The 16,943-nt window shown below is 43.1% G+C and overlaps 1 protein-coding gene across 1 annotated transcript in view; it reads right to left on the bottom strand.

Moving 5' to 3' along the window:
* The window catches only part of LOC138950180 (tropomodulin-like), a gene marked incomplete in the record, with an annotated part of 25,535 nt that extends 9,261 nt beyond the window's left edge, over window positions 1–16,274 (bottom strand). Inside the window, 3 exon segments of the mRNA XM_070321917.1 lie at window positions 274–425; window positions 1,809–1,946; window positions 16,224–16,274. Coding sequence (XP_070178018.1) covers window positions 274–425; window positions 1,809–1,946; window positions 16,224–16,259 — 326 coding nt within the window.
* Window positions 16,275–16,943: the final 669 nt, after the last annotated feature.

Genomic DNA, 16,943 nt, shown 5'->3' with positions numbered 1-16,943 from the left:
ACCAAAACATGACATTTGACACAGATCAAGACATTTATTTTCACAATAACTGTCGATCGAATAAACCGCGACAAAAGTTGGGCGCACAATGACGCACTGATCTTATTTCCCATTTTTAATTAATGATCAATGCGCGGGCCGTGCGTCGTGTATGTGCGACTCATGCAGAAGGAAGTTATCCCACCTTTACTCTCCTTGACGTAGGACTTACTCTGCTCACTTATTTTGGGCTATTGCACGGGAAGAAAGGTGTATATATATATCCCACCTTTGCTCTCCTTGACGTAGGACTTGTTCTGCTCCCAGTCCTTCTCCGTCTTGGCTTGCTTCTCCAGGAAGGTCAGCAGGTGCTGGCGACTGAACGGACCTGTCGCCTCCTTGTCCGTCTGGTTGCGCGATCGCTGGGACGGGGGCAGCAGGGAGTTCTGAGAACAACACACCCACATTTCACAAGTTATTGCACGTGTCAGAACTGTGTTTTTCTATTTGGTTTACAGTAGTCCCTTCCATTTCCGGCCCTTTCGTGGGCGTGAACCTACCCGGAGCGGCCAGCTTTCCCATGACTAATGAGTTTTCCTTCTATAATTGACTCTTAATGGCCGTTAACCTGTCTGACGCGGTCAACGGTCACTGATTTTTGCCCTAAGGTGCCCCTCTTACTCGACAGGAGCGGCCACTTAACGGCCACTTGTCACTTTCGCGGGCGAGCGCCTGTGGTGTGTGTGTTTGTGTGTGTGTACAAACGGCACAGCACGAGCAGACGACATGAATACTTACGCATGCGCAAACTGTAAATACAGACATGCGCATACATGTACATTTACGGCAGTCACTTCCGGATCGATCACAGCTGATGTGAGTTTAAAACACTTGTTTATCTGACACTCAAATACATATATAATAATCCAAACAACACACATAGAAACATACGAAACAATAGCTTAGCCAGGACGATCGAGTTAAACACGCAAATAATTAAGATGTATAAACGAAAGCAAAACTAACAGAGACAATGAATCGGCGGCTCGTGGATGATCGCTTTCTTTTCTTCATGAAAACTTGATCGTGTTTTTTGGGTTTTTTTGGAGGAGGAGGGGGCCTGTAATGAACGGCCACCTGATATTTGCGGTCACCTTTGCAATGACTAATGGGTGACCGGATATGGCAGGTACTACTGTATCTATGATTTGATTGTTTTCTTTTGGTTAATAGGGAAATTCTGGAAGTGTACTTTGTATTCTCTGGTGACCGGCACGGTTGGCCTAGTGGTAAGACGTCCGCCCCGTGATCGGGAGGTCGTGGTTCGAACCCCGCCCGGGTTATACCTAAGACTTTAAAATTGGCAATCTAGTGGCTGCTCCGCCTGGCGTCTGGCATTATGGGGTTAGTGCTAGGACTGGTTGGTCCGGTGTCAGAATAATGTGACTGGGTGAGACATGAAGCCTGTGCTGCGACTTCTGTCTTGTGTGTGGCGCACGTTAAATGTCAAAGCAGCACCGCCCTGATATGGCCCTTCGTGGTCGGCTGGGTGTTAAGCAAACAAACAAACAAACAAAAAATTCTGTGGTGTGATTCGTCAGATTTTTGCGCGACAGCCTTTCCTGAACGTATCAGTGAGTGTATGAGTGTGCAGAAGACGTGTAGCTGTAAGCGTGTTTGAGTTTTACATCCCAACTCGCACAGCAAAACAACGACACATCAGCTAAGTTCTAGTCAGACAGAGAAAATCCGTTACAAGGAGATTCCCGAAAAATGCGAGAGGGTTAACAGCTATGAACAATATTTCCGGAAAAAAATCTGAAACTCACGTCTGGGTCGAAGTCTCCATTGAGCTCCTCCAGCTCCTCGTGGGACAGGGCGTTGAGAAGGTCATCCAGGTTGTCAAGGTCAATGTCGGGGATGTCATCCGCCTGCTTTCCCAGTAACGCACTCATGGCTTTTTCGCGCTGTCAAGATCAACACAAGCAATGTGTTACAATGACATCACGCTGTCACACAACACACACACAAGCGTTACAATTACGTCGCTCTCTCATGCTTTCACACCCATCACTGGTATGAAAATGTGTTACAATTACACGATGTTCATTCTATTCTACAGCACAATAAATCAGTACTGGCATTAAATTACCTACCGGTATTTTCCGGTTAAAATGAGAAAATACCGGAACAAAGTTGGCTGCCAGTATGACCTACCGGTTGATTTTTAGAACTACCGTTTTTTTTCGCTGATAAAACAACAACACCAGTCCTCTGAGTTGGACTCTTACTGGTTCCTATGACCAGCCTACTGTTGTTTTCCTTGACTGTTCGCATCATAAAACTTTGCGTACCGGTTTGAAAAAAGACTAGCGCCTTTACTGTAAATTGAAAGTACATTTTCAGCATCACAAGCCAAAAGCGAGTACACCGTTTGTTGGGCTTTCAGGGCTGATAAAAGTGCACATCTAAGAGTTTCTCCTCTGTCAAGCTAATCTGTGTATGATGCTTTCCAAGGTACTATATTTCCACACAACCTGAAGTGCTGCGAAGACTTCTAGAAGAAGCACAGGTGTCCGATGTTGACGTAACTCCCTGTGAATAACGCTTGAAGCTGTACACCCCTGGTGGTCACACGTTCAAGCTGCTTCAATAGCACAGTCTCAACAGAACAGCACTAGATTAACCTGTCATCACCACAGGCAAACTTTTGTGTGAACTGTGTCAAACCTAGATATCTGAACATAAAAATCAGTTTCCAATTGTTTCTACACTGTCTCAATACAAATTTGACCAGACTGCTAATTAATAATTAACTCTTAAAACAAAACGTGTCAAGGTTTCAGCAAGTTACATGGTAAAATGGTTAGTTTTCAGTGATGAACACCATTGTCTTCATTAGTTAAATGACATGTACCTGCTTTGGTATTTACAACTCCCAAGATACCGGTCTCTGTGGAACTGGTGTGTTAAACTCCAGACATCCACTCCAAATTATTTACTTACAGTGAAGTAGTACAACAACTTCCTGTGTTAGATCATTATCACCAACTAGTCCTATCAACTTACTCATGAGCCCTTCCCACGGACCCCCCCCCCCCCCTCTCAATTAAGAAAGACAAATGTTAATGTTCAGTAACCCCCCCCCCCCCCCCAATGTTATATCACCTAACTTACTCTTCAGCCCTTCCCAACCCCCCTACCCCTTTAAAAAAGACAAATTCGATTGCTCATTCTCATACCTGCCCCTTCATTCCCCCCCCCCCCCCCCCCCCTTGCCAGTCCCTGCAACTTAAGTCTCCTCATGTTCACTGAGTGGCCTGTGAGCATTGCAGTGTGCACCTATAGTTAAAGGTTCAGCACCCTGCGCAGAATGTAGAGAAAAGGGTGATAACTCCGCAGTGAATGCAGGGTAAACATCAGACCTACGTTTCCTGCAGGCAAACACGGCCAGCTGCAACCTTCTGCTAGGGCGGGAGGCCAACAGCAAGCCACAGTGTCTTTAGTGTTTTTTTTTGTGTTTTTGTTTTACAGATTTCTGTTCATGCCGTATGTAAATTTATCTACCTCAATTTCTTAACATCCCACCCCCTTTCAGAGTCAGACATACCCTTTCTTAAGGCTATAGTTTGCTTTAGATTTTCAGTTCATTCCGTATGTAAATGGACCTCAATTTTTAAGATGTCTCAACATCCCTTTCAGACCTACCCTCTCTTAAATTAAGGCTGTAGGTTTTTTTTCATTTTCTGTTCATGCTGTATGTAATTGTAAATCAACCTAAATTTTTAAGAATAAGATGGATTCCCCTTTCAGACCTGGACTGTGTGGCCGAGTGGTAACGCACTTGCGCTCGGAAGCGAGAGGTTGCGAGTTTGACCCTGGGTCAGGGCGTTAGCAATTTTCTCCCCCCTTTCCTAACCTAGGTGGTGGGTTAAAGTGCTAGTCTTTCGGATGAGACGAAAAACCGAGGTCCCTTCGTGTACACTACATTGGGGTGTGCACGTTAAGGATCCCACGATTGACAAAAGGGTCTTTCCTGGAAAAATTGTATAGGCATAGATAAAAATGTCCACCAAAATACCCGTGTGACTTGGAATAATAGGCCGTGAAAAGTAGGATATGCGCCGAAATGGCTGCGATCTGCTGGCCGATGTGAATGTGTGATGTATTGTGTAAAAAAATTCCATCTCACATGGCATAAATAAATCCATGCGCCTTGAATATGTGCGCGATATAAATTGCATAAAAATAAAAAATAAAATAAAAAATAAATAAATCCCTGCGCTTAAAACTGTACCCACGGAATACGCGCGATATAAGCCTCATATTGATTGATTGAGACCTTATTTGATCAGATTTGTCCTTCTTCTTCTTCCAGTTAGATGCTAGAGTCCACATGGACCGTTATTGACACGTAAGGGTGAAGAAGGAGAGTTCAAACCACCAACCACAACAACAAACAATTAACACACAAATGTGAAGTCTTCAAAGGGTCATGGTTCCAATACTGAACAATGTCTTGCTCTATAAGTGAGAGTTCCATGACAAAGTTGTGAGTCCAATACTGAACATCGTCTTGCTCAATACGTGAGAGTTCCATGACAAAGTTGTGAGTCCAATACTGAACAATGTCTTGCTCTATAAGTGAAATTTCCATGACAAAGTTGTGGAACCAATACTGAACAATGTCTTGCTCAATAAGTGAGAATTCCATGACAAAGTTGTGGAACCAATACTGAACAATGTCTTGCTCAATAAGTGAGAGTTCCATGACAAAGATCTATGTGGAACCAATACTGAACAATTGATGTCTTGCTCAATAAGTGAGAGTTCCATGACAAAGTTGTGGTACCAATACTGAACAATGTCTTGCTCAATAAGTGAGAGTTCCATGACAAAGTTGTGGAACCAATAATGTACAATTTCTTGCTCAATAAGTGAGAGTTCCATGACAAAGTTGTGGAACCAATTACTGAACAATGTCTTGCTCAATAAGTGAGAGTTCCATGACAAAGTTGTGGAACCAATACTGATCAATGTCTTGCTCAATAAGTGAGAGTTCCATGACAAAGTTGTGGAACCAATACTGAACAATGTCTTGCTCAATAAGTGAGAGTTCCATGACAAAGTTGTGGTTCCAATACTGAACAATGTCTTGCTCAATAAGTGAGAGTTCCATGACAAAGTTGTGGTTCCAATACTGAACAATGTCTTGCTCTATAAGTGAGAGTTCCATGACAAAGTTGTGGAACCAATACTGTACAATTTCTTGCTCAATAAGTGAGAGTTCCATGACAAAGATCTATGTGGAACCAATACTGAACAATTGATGTCTTGCTCAATAAGTGAGAGTTCCATGACAAAGTTGTGGTACCAATACTGAACAATGTCTTGCTCAATAAGTGAGAGTTCCATGACAAAGTTGTGGAACCAATACTGAACAATTGATGTCTTGCTCAATAAGTGAGAGTTCCATGACAAAGTTGTGGAACCAATTACTGAACAATGTCTTGCTCAATAAGTGAAAGTTCCATGACAAAGTTGTGGAACCAATACAGTACGATGTCTTGCTCTATAAGTGAAAGTTACATGACAAAGTTGTGGAACCAATACTGATCAATGTCTTGCTCAATAAGTGAGAGTTCCATGACAAAGTTGTGGAACCAATACTGATCAATGTCTTGCTCAATAAGTGAGAGTTCCATGACAAAGTTGTGGAACCAATACAGAACAATGTCTTGCTCAATAAGTGAGAATTCCATGACAAAGTTGTGAGTCCAATACTGAACAATGTCTTGCTCTATATATATAATGTCTTTTTACCAAAAACATAGTGCTAAAGCTTTATGCGGCCTAGCTAAGTCGACTTCACTCAGTTAAAGGTCAGGCTTTACCAGCATTGTCTGACTTCAGGCAGACAGCATCAGACATATGATCACTGATCAGGTCACTGATGATCTGTTTTCCCATTCTCTGCTCATCTTTTCTTGTTGCTGCTGACAAGTGTGTTTTGCTTCTGGCACGAGAGGAATGCCTTGCCTCCTGGTGCTATGGGGGAGCTGTCTGCATCATTATCAAAACACTTGGCACTCATTCAAACCCCCCTACCCTCCTCTCTCTGGAATGTTCATGATATTAAGGGATGAGGTATCTATGTGATGTGTGTGTGTGTGTGTGTGGGGGGGGAGGTAGTTTGGGGATTAACATTTTTGTACTGGCAGTGCAGTTAGTTAACTTGTGCTTGCTTGAGGAAAAAATGAGGACAAAGTTTATGACACAGTAAGAACTCAGCTCTTATTCACTCAGTTTGTCAATGTCAGACACAGACTGCTGTCAACAAACAAATATAATATAATCAGAAAGCAGGGTTTGAAATGTGGGAAAGTTTTCAACAAGGGGGGTCAGGGTGTGTGCGTGCGAAGGGGGGACGGAGATATATATATATATCTTTTGTTTGTTTGCTTAACGCCCACCCAGCTGACCACGAAGGGCCATATCAGGGCGGTGCTGCTTTGACATATAACGTGCGCCACACACAAGACAGAAGTCGCAGCACAGGCTTCATGTCTCACCCAGTCATATTAAAACTATGAACAGGGTACTGACGGTATAGTAACCAGAGATTCATTGTTAAATGACTGCATTGACCAGGCATGATTTATAAATACGGGCACATGTCGATGATATTGACAGAAGGGTCTGGCACTGTAAGTTATAAAACTACACAAGCAAAAGTCAAGAGGTGCATGTCTAATCTCACACAATGTTACAACCAACCAACCAACCCCCCCCCCCCCTCCCAGTGCTGTGCAGTGCATATAATGATATATATAGACAGAGACACAGACTACCGACGTGAATCTTCTTGTGGGTCATGTCAGTGCACAGAGACAGACGCACACAGCAGCAGGTTACACACTTACAGAGATAGGAGAGCATCGGCTGCAGGACAGACCCAGGAAATAGCAATATATATAATACTAGAGGAATACCCGGCTTCGCCGGGGTGAATCGCGAGACAGAGACAGACAGCGTGGCGGTTCATCACAATCACCTCTGCAAGCGAAGTCCTGTCAAACGGGATTGAGAATTTTAGAGCTTATTTCTTAGCCCTATATTATCTGTTGTGGCTTCTCAAATGCCAGAACATACAGACAGACAAAAGCCGCTAGACCCCATCACAAACAGAACTCTACAATCAACAGGTTTTTTCCCCCACACACACACACACAAACACACACACAGAGAAGCCGTATATATATATGCATATCTGTATCTATAAATATATAGAGATAGGTGAGAGTGTATTTTTCGCATGGCTATAAATTGATTCGACCTTTTCACTTTGACAGTAAGAACAACTTACGGGTGCAAGGGAAGCGTTCTGGACAGCGCAGTGACATTCTAAAAATAGTCACTCTCAGAAACGGGAATTTGGGGTGAGACAGACAGCGTGGCGGTTCACCACAATCACCTTTGAAAGGCGAAGTCCTGTCAAACGGGATTGAGAATTTTAGAGCTTATTTCTTAGCCCTATATTATCTACTGTGGCTTCTCACATGCCAGAACATACATACAGACAAAAGCCGCTAGACCCCATCACAAACAGAACTCTATAATACATAGGTTTTTGCCTACACACACACACAAACACACACACACACAGAGAAGTCGTATATATATATGCATATCTGTATCTATAAATATATAGAGATAGGTGAGAGTGTATTTTTCGCGTGGCTATAAATTGATTCGACCTTTTCACTTTGACAGTAAGAACAACTTACGGGTGCAAGGGAAGCGTTCTGGACAGCGCAGTGACATTCTAAAAATAAATAGTAACTTACAACTGAACGGGAAAGCCACACGAAGGAAGGGAGATAAACGCCAAACACTGGAGAAGATAAGGAAGAGTTACTTATAATGGTGAAATGAACACAAAAACGAACATGAGTTTAGCGCTGCGCGCTGAGAGCACGTGTTGAAATATCTCATCGATGATATTGTGTCCGGGGTGTAGCTGAATACGGTGTCCAAATTTGAAAAAGAACCACCGAGAACTTTGGCGTTGTGATGTGGTGTAGCGGCTATGGTGTGTCGGTATGGGGGCCCGGGTAAGCTGAGGTGGAACCAAAATAGCTGAGGTGGAACCAAAATCGGTTCCGCGCTGCGCGCTGAGAGCACGTGTTGAAATATCTCATCGACCAGGTTGTGTCCAGGGTGTACCTGAATATGATCACCAAATTTGAAACAGATCCATCGAGAACCTTGGCCGCGCATCGCGCACAGACAGACAGACACACAGACAGACAGACACTAGTCGTATATATATATAGATATTGCTATTTCATATGTTACGTGGATTTCCATTGGTCAATTGGGCAAAATTGAGCTCAATGCAAAAGTGATATCGATGACCTCTTTATTGCTTCCTCGATCACTTCAAAAACAAAAACACCTAAATTTAAAAACAAACAAAAATATATGAAAATGTAATTATCCCAGTTGAGCAAGTGACTAACGACTTTTTGAAAGAAAAGACATTTTGAAATACTGAAAAGTACAAGAAAAGCGTGAACAAAAAGAAATAAATAATCAGAGGGAGGGATATGGAACAGCCAAAACTGAGACAAATACTTTTGTAATTTCTTTACAGTAAATACAAAATGTCCAGAGAATTAGCAATATATCTAACATTGACTGACTGTGTGATGATCTTCTGCTATTTGTCTGTTTCGACAGTGATATCAAAATCTCGACCTTCGGTCTCGATTTTGATATCACTGTCTCAACAGACCATAGCAGAAGATATCATCACACAGTCCGGCAATATTGGGTAATATATATTTATATAGTATCGGTTCCCTTCTTTTACAGACCCAACAAAAAATAGGAAAAATCAGGTCTTCAAAAAATGAATACTGTAGTCTTAAAACTTGCCGAGTTTCTGAACAGAAAGTGTGAATTGGCAGGATGACAAATGGGGATTTCTCAGGATGAGAAAAGCGTGCTCTGTCTGTGAAGTATCAAACTATCATACATAAAAGCTTGGCCAGACCTCCGATGGTAATACATGTAGCTTACTCAAAGAGGAATGTGCCTTTAAAATTAAATAACAGGTGTCAAAAAAATCCTATGTCAAAAGAGAACTCTGAACCCGATGTCTGCGGTCATGTTTCCACCTTTCACCTGCATGACAGGTCGCATTCATTAACTCTCTCTCCATCAATCTTCATTTATACATCAATTTTCATTTAGTCCACATTTCACACCCTGAAAATCACATGGTTACATCCTGTAATGAGTCTAATACTATTACTATTAGTGAATTACTGAATATATTTTCCTTATCAACCACCAAAGTCATTCAAGTGCACTTAACAATACTACATATTTGATACAAGCTGAATAAGGTAGTAAACTACATGTATACAAGTTACAACACAAATTGAAAACACAGAACTTGGTGACCATATGACAATTACTTGCCAAACATACAGCTACTGCAAGTATGGACAAAATCTGACCAATTAAGCAACTTCTTTTTTCAAAATAAGTATCAGGGTGTTTTTTAAATTACTATAATATTTTTGAGTGTGTGTGTGGTTTCAGATGACAAGATATTTTGTGGACAGATAATATACATAATATACATATTTGAATAGTAATGTATACCAGGCCCCAAAACAAGACAAGACAAACTGACCATGGTCTGACCCTTTAAAGGAACAGGAAAATCAACGGCTAACTCAAACCTGTGCAAATTAACCTTTTGATTCGCTTGGCTTCCTGGCGGGCGGGCGAAAACTGATTCTATCAAAATAAGTTGTGTGAATATTTGTTTGTTTGTTCACTTAAAAGACCGTTGGGTCAAAATATCTATGAATAATGATTGTAACGCAATTTTGTCAATAACAACGTTCTAACAACTTACTTATTGTGTATTCTAACCTTTAAAAAAGCAGGAAAATCAATGGCTAATTCAACACTGTGCAAATACCTTTAAACTACATGTAACAGGGAAATCAATGCCAATGGTTAATTCAACACCTGTGCAAATACCTATCAGAGGAAAGACCCTGAAGGTATTTCACTGCCCAGTTTACCAACAGTAGTGGAGTCAACACACCAGGGGCAGAGTTTATGTGATTACTCAGTGATTACTGTTAAATGCTTCAGTGACCTGAGACTGAGCACTGTACACTGATAAACTCACTCACAATCCGACTAAACCACTCAGTCCAAAGACAAAACGCATGATAGCCGTTGTCAGAACAAATTAATACCTCAAATCGAATGAAAGGAAATTATATAAATGCAGTGGTACATTAAGTTTCCAAAAGTACTAGTTGTAAGTTGTATATTATTATTAAGTTATTAAAATGAACGCCGATCCTATACATATGTGCAAACGCAGTATTTATACTAGGCCTACTTAACGTATTTTCTGTAATTCTGAGCATAGTTTTAGAGTAAACATAACATATGTCTGCTACTGGTGTATAATTATGGCATATATGCCTTGCCGTGGCGTAGCAGCTTGCGTGCCCTGATGATCCCGGCCGGAGCCTTCATAGTGCTCCTGGCAGGTGTAACCACGCCAGACAGGTCAGAGGTGAATGGGGCCAGACTAAGTATACACCCTGCCCTCCAGGTTGGGGGTTGTGCGAAGGGCAAACAACTCATCCATGGAAAAAAAATACCCGTTACAGAAACGTCAACAAGAGATACAAGGAACATTTCGGCCCTGGGAGAAGATGGATCTCCAGCTGGAGAGCTTATGAAGCACGGTGGCGAAAGCCAGATGCCTCTGGAAACCACCGAGCCGACGACCATCATGTCGACCAGGACCACCACCACTCTCGGGACAACCCGCAGGGCAAGAGGAGACGAGGCCGGCCAAGAAACACCTGGCGTCGTGACTTGGAGGCAGAGGTGAAACACATCGGCTACACCTGCAGGCATGAGACCAAGGGTAGGGCGGATGGTGGCAAGAGGTGTGAAAGAGACCAAGGGTGGGGCGGATGGTGGCAAGAGGTGTGAAAGAGACCAAGGGTGGGGCGGATGGTGGCAAGAGGTGTGAAAGAGACCAAGGGTGGGGCGGATGGTGGCAAGAGGTGTGAAAGAGACCAAGGGTGGGGCGGATGGTGGCAAGAGGTGTGAAGGAGACCAAGGGTAGGGCGGATGGTGGCAAGAGGTGTGAAGGAGACCAAGGGTAGAGCGGATGGTGGCAAGAGGTGTGAAGGAGACCAAGGGTGGGGCGGATGGTGGCAAGAGGTGTGAAAGAGACCAATGGTAGGGCGGATGGTGGCAAGAGGTGTGAAGGAGACCAAGGGTAGGGCGGATGGTGGCAAGAGGTGTGAAGGAGACCAAGGGTAGGGCGGATGGCGGCAAGAGGTGTGAAGGAGACCAAGGGTGGGGTGGATGGTGGCAAGAGGTGTGAAGGAGACCAAGGGTAGGGCGGATGGTGGCAAGAGGTGTGAAGGAGACCAAGGGTAGGGCGGATGGTGGCAAGAGGTGTGAAGGAGACCAAGGGTAGGGCGGATGGTGGCAAGAGGTGTGAAGGAGACCAAGGGTAGGGCGGATGGCGGCAAGAGGTGTGAAGGAGACCAAGGGTGGGGCGGATGGTGGCAAGAGGTGTGAAGGAGACCAAGGGTAGGGCGGATGGTGGCAAGAGGTGTGAAGGAGACCAAGGGTAGGGCGGATGGTGGCAAGAGGTGTGAAGGAGACCAAGGGTAGGGCGGATGGTGGCAAGATGTGTGAAGGAGACCAAGGGTAGGGCGGATGGTGGCAAGAGGTGTGAAGGAGACCAAGGGTAGGGCGGAAGGTGGCAAGAGGTGTGAAGGAGACCAAGGGTAGGGCGGATGGTGGCAAGAGGTGTGAAGGGACAGGGAATGTTTACAGTACCGTGAGCTGGGCTGTGAGCAGTTCCCGCCAGTGTTTAGCTCAGGCAGTCGCGGCAGACGCACTTTAGTTCTATGCAGGAAAATGCAGCGAAGATTACTTGACCAAATATTCAACCAATTTGGTTGAAAAATGAGGGCGTGCCATGACAGTGACCACAGTGCTGACTCAACTTTCTTGAAAGTTGGGTTCCACTGTTGTATTCAGCGGCCAGTCTGACAGGTGACATTGTGTTACACTGACAGGTGGGAGAGCACTGGTCACTGCTGAGTCTTGGGACAGACAACTCACTGCTGAGTCTTGGCACAGACAACTCACTGTGGATCACTGCTGAGTCTTGGGACAGACAACTCACTGTGGAACTGTAAGTGTAAGCTCTCAGTGTTTGTGTAGATGATAAAGATCTATCTGTGTGTATTAAAGTGTAACTGACTAACTCACTGTAATCCTGGAGAACTGCAAAATCTGTAGCCGTAGGACAGTCTAACAATGTGCGAGTTTGAATGAATCACCTGTTTTAGCACAGTGCCTTCTCTCAGTCTCATATGCAGTCATTGGCAAGTATTTCCTATTCACATAACTTGCCCAGAAAGTTGTGTACAGTCTGATGTGGGAAATATGCAGGACCGCAAAATAAACGAGTTTGTAACACTACCACCCACTGTTTCAGTGTCAGTGTCAGCCAAATTGAATGGTGCACCAGGCCTGATTACGTAAATTTAATTGAATTCACAAACACAGAAAGAAAGAGCAGTCAATCACAGTGACAGACAGCAATTCACTCACAATAAACACAACACAGACACACATGTGTATGTATACTAATGCTACACATACTGCACACACTGCAACTCACACACACTACAACTCACTCACTCACACACACACACACACAGCACAGACACACATACTGATCTATAATAATAATAATAATGAGACTGAGAGCATCATATAGCGCGAACCACAGTGAACTGTGCTCTCTATACACACACACCAAACGCACAATAGTATCTGTACACACCTCTCATCAGTCTCAGAGTGAAAACATGATGCTCTGTGTAAACAAATTCTTCTCCACTATCATGAATCATCATATCTTTTCATCAATTTCCATGCACCTCAGAGTGACTCAGACAAGCCTGTGAATAAGACACCCTCTCAGTCTAGTAATACCCAGTCCTGACTTTGTCAGTGTTTGAATTGTGCATTGAGAGAGTGTCACTCACTCACTGGGTGCATGAATAAAACGTCTGGATGCAATATTCTTTCAATGCTTGCTATTCTGGTACAGGATGTCAAAACCTGTTTGAAATGCAAACACCTGGGCCTCAGACACAAACACACTCAAAATGTGCATAACAACCCACTCAAGTGAGAAATTCTTCAAGCGCACACACACACACCTCTTACTAGTCTTCGGTATATTATGATATTATTAACACACACAAGTAACATCCACAGATACAGATAGATAGATAGAGAGAGAGAGAGATTGGGGGGTGGGTGGGTAGATGAAAGATACTTTATTGCTCTTGTCTATCATCAGAACTAAAGTTACTCAATGTGTCCAAAGTATCTGCTCTGGTTGTCTGGTGCAAACATCCACAATGTGCACGGTGTAACCCTTCAACTTTTGTGCACATTTGCTGTGTGATTAATAGAATTTCAAAAAGAGTATACTGTTGCTGTGTTAGTGTTATAAGTTATCCACATCTCCAGAATACTTCAGGGATGGCCAAAGCGTCTGCCCGATCACCAGGGGCGAGTCAAAAATCTGCCGAGCTAGAAGAAATCACCTGGCACTTGCAGCTCGCCCGGCTGGCCAGTGAAAATTCTGGTAAAATGCAAAACTTTTGGTTGTACTTTCGAGTTTTAAAGCCGTTAAACGCTGAAAAATCATCGCCATGTTCTTGTGAAACAATAATGAGGCTCATGTGCATGCCATTGATGTTTTAATTGTGTAAAGAAATTTAAGTTTTAACACTCATAATTTGTCATGTGGTATGTACCCGGCCAGCGAAATTTCTGGCGGGCTAGTGACATACTTGAAGTTACTCGGCCAACCGGCGAGTTAACATGTTGAGATTTAGCCATGCTTGCACTTGCAAGGAACAATACCTCGACCTGACAAGGACCAAGGTAAACAATACCTCGACCTGACAAGGACCAAGGTCAACAATACCTCGACCTGACAAGGACCAAGTTCAACAATACCTCGACCTGACAAGGACCAAGGTCAACAATACCTCGACCTGACAAGGACCAAGGTAAACAATACCTCGACCTGACAAGGACCAAGGCAACAATACCTCGACCTGACAAGGACCAAGGTCAACAATACCTCGACCTGACAAGGACCAAGGTAAACAATACCTCGGCCTGACAAGGACCAAGGTAAACAAGACATACCTCGACCTGACAAGGACCAAGGTAAACAAGACATACCTCGACCTGACAAGGACCAAGGTAAACAAGACATACCTCGACCTGACAAGGACCAAGGTAAACAATACCTCGACCTGACAAGGACCAAGGTCAACAATACCTCGACCTGACAAGGACCAAGGTAAACAATACGCCGTGATCTGACATCATTGTTTGCCCTACGCCGTGACCTGACATCATTGTTTGCCCTACGCCGTGATCTGACATCATTGTTTGCCCTACGCCGTGATCTGACATCATTGTTTGCCCTACGCCGTGATCTGACATCATTGTTTGCCCTACGCCGTGATCTGACATCATTTTTTGCCCTACGCCGTGATCTGACATCATCAGACCTGGGAACCCCTGTTTTGCACTTTGAGTATTCTCAAACAAACTTGGTGTATTTTCAAAAAAATGAGCGTACTCCACACAGCGTTTGCACATCCATGATTAAAACATGCCTCATGCGCGTCCGTCACACCGTTAATTAAGTTTACCTATACATTTAAAACAAATGCTTTTTTTCAATTTTTACTGACAAAAACTGTACCGTATTTGACGGACTACAAGCCGCGACTTAAAAAAACAAAAAAAACAAACGCATTGCGGCTTATAAAAAGATGCGGCTAAAACGTTACCTAAACTTGAATAGCATTCACCTAATGGAAGTCGCCGCGGATTTTCATTTCGCTCGATTAGCGATTACCGGTACTTTATTAGCTCTCTACTCAAGACTCAGCGCTTTTCTCTTTCTTTCGCGAATCTTCGTTTGTCAACAAGTCGTCGTGACAAGCGTACAGAGAAACACCGGATGTATCAGGATCTCGCGCGTACGAGATTTTGTTTTTTTGTGTCTCGCGATAGTTGGAGGAACGAGAGCCGCCTTGTTGTGTTTTCGTCTGCTCGAAATGTGCGCAAAAGTCGTAAATCATCCCAAAAAAGCTTATTCCGGGCGGGACTACATGTGTGTGTTGGTTACAAATTGTGTGTGTGTGTGTGTGATATTTTTCTTCAAACTTTTTCACTTTTCTTCTTTGTTTCACTTGTTTATTCTCAGAGCCGATTTCGCCAAATACCGTACTTTCGTTTGCCTGGTTGTTTTGATTGATTGACACGATCCGATTATTTTTTTTTTTTTACAGCGGCTAATATAGTGACGTAATCATGTGCCAAAATACTGGATCGGCTTCAGGATGGGCTTGTGAAGAAAAGTAGTCTAGGAATTTTTCTCGTCGTATTTTTTTCCCACTGACCGTACTGAGCGTATTCTCGACAATCATGCGTACAAAATACGGCGATATCGTATGAGTTCCTAGGTCTGCATCATTGTTTGCCCTACGCCGTGATCTGACATCATTGTTAATTGCCCTACGCCGTGATCTGACATCATTGTTTGCCCTACGCCGTGATCTGACATCATTGTTTGCCCTACGCCGTGATCTGACATCATTGTTTGCCCTACGCCGTGATCTGACATCATTGTTAATTGCCCTACGCCGTGATCTGACATCATTGTTTGCCCTACGCCGTGATCTGACATCATTGTTTGCCCTACGCCGTGATCTGACATCATTGTTTGCCCTATGCCAATGATTCTCCAACACTGATGTTCTGCTCTGCCCAAAATAAAATGATAAACCGAGCTCTGCTTCCAACACTCCCAATGAGAGTGTTGTGTATTCAGACCTTATCGTCAGTGCTGTTTTATTTCTTGAAAATACATTGATGATTGAGCAAGTCTGCAAAACCCATCACTCACAACCAAAACGAAGCGACAGGAACACACCATGCAGGTTTAAGTAAAAGTACGTCACTCAGACACTACTGTACCACTAACAGTATCAACTCAAAAAGGCGTCAGCTACTTCCAATCAACCATAGCACTTTTCAACAAACACCCGCATGCCTGTTACCTCTGCAGCTGTAAGCATAGGTGTAATGTCCTCCATTGTTAGTGTTTAGTACTTTACACCGCTCAACAAAAAATAACCTGGTCAAGGGAAAAGGTATGAACAAAATCAACATCAACTGAAAATAAAATGACTATTAATACTGAACTCAAATAGTATGGGAAAAGGTTAAAATAAAGCGAAAAGGTTAAAATAAAGCATTCAAATACCAATGAAGTGTTAAGTACTTTACACCGCTCAACAACAAAATAACCTGGTCAAGGGAAAAGATAAGAACAAAATCAACATCAACTGAAAACCAAATTACTATTAATACTAAACTCAAATATAAAATAAAGCATTCGAATACTTAAAACTAAAACAAAACGCTTGCAACAAAGACTCAAAGGATGGTGCTTACAACAGCAACATTATCTACTATTGTACTAAGGCCCCCCAAAAAATAGGTCTGTTTACGGTGACATAGGCCAAAAAAATAGGGTCGGTAGGTCGGGATTTTTCTCTTTTCTCAAACAAACCATTATTTTACATTATTTTGCAAAAAATCAAAAGATTTTTTTTTTTTCCCCAAATGCAAAAGAAAGTCTAGGGTCGCGCGAAAAAAATAGGGTCGGTCGGGTTACCGTAAACAGACTATTTTTTTTTGGGCCTAAACTTAATTTGTTCCAATAAACCACGAAGTCATCACACTAAAAATGCATCAGCTTCATCCAACATGAAGCA

This window comes from Littorina saxatilis, linkage group LG16 (genome assembly GCF_037325665.1).
Source record: "Littorina saxatilis isolate snail1 linkage group LG16, US_GU_Lsax_2.0, whole genome shotgun sequence".
Lineage (NCBI taxonomy): Eukaryota > Metazoa > Mollusca > Gastropoda > Littorinimorpha > Littorinidae > Littorina > Littorina saxatilis.
Note: the sequence above shows the minus strand (reverse complement) of the source record. Positions and strands in the feature narration are given on the sequence as shown.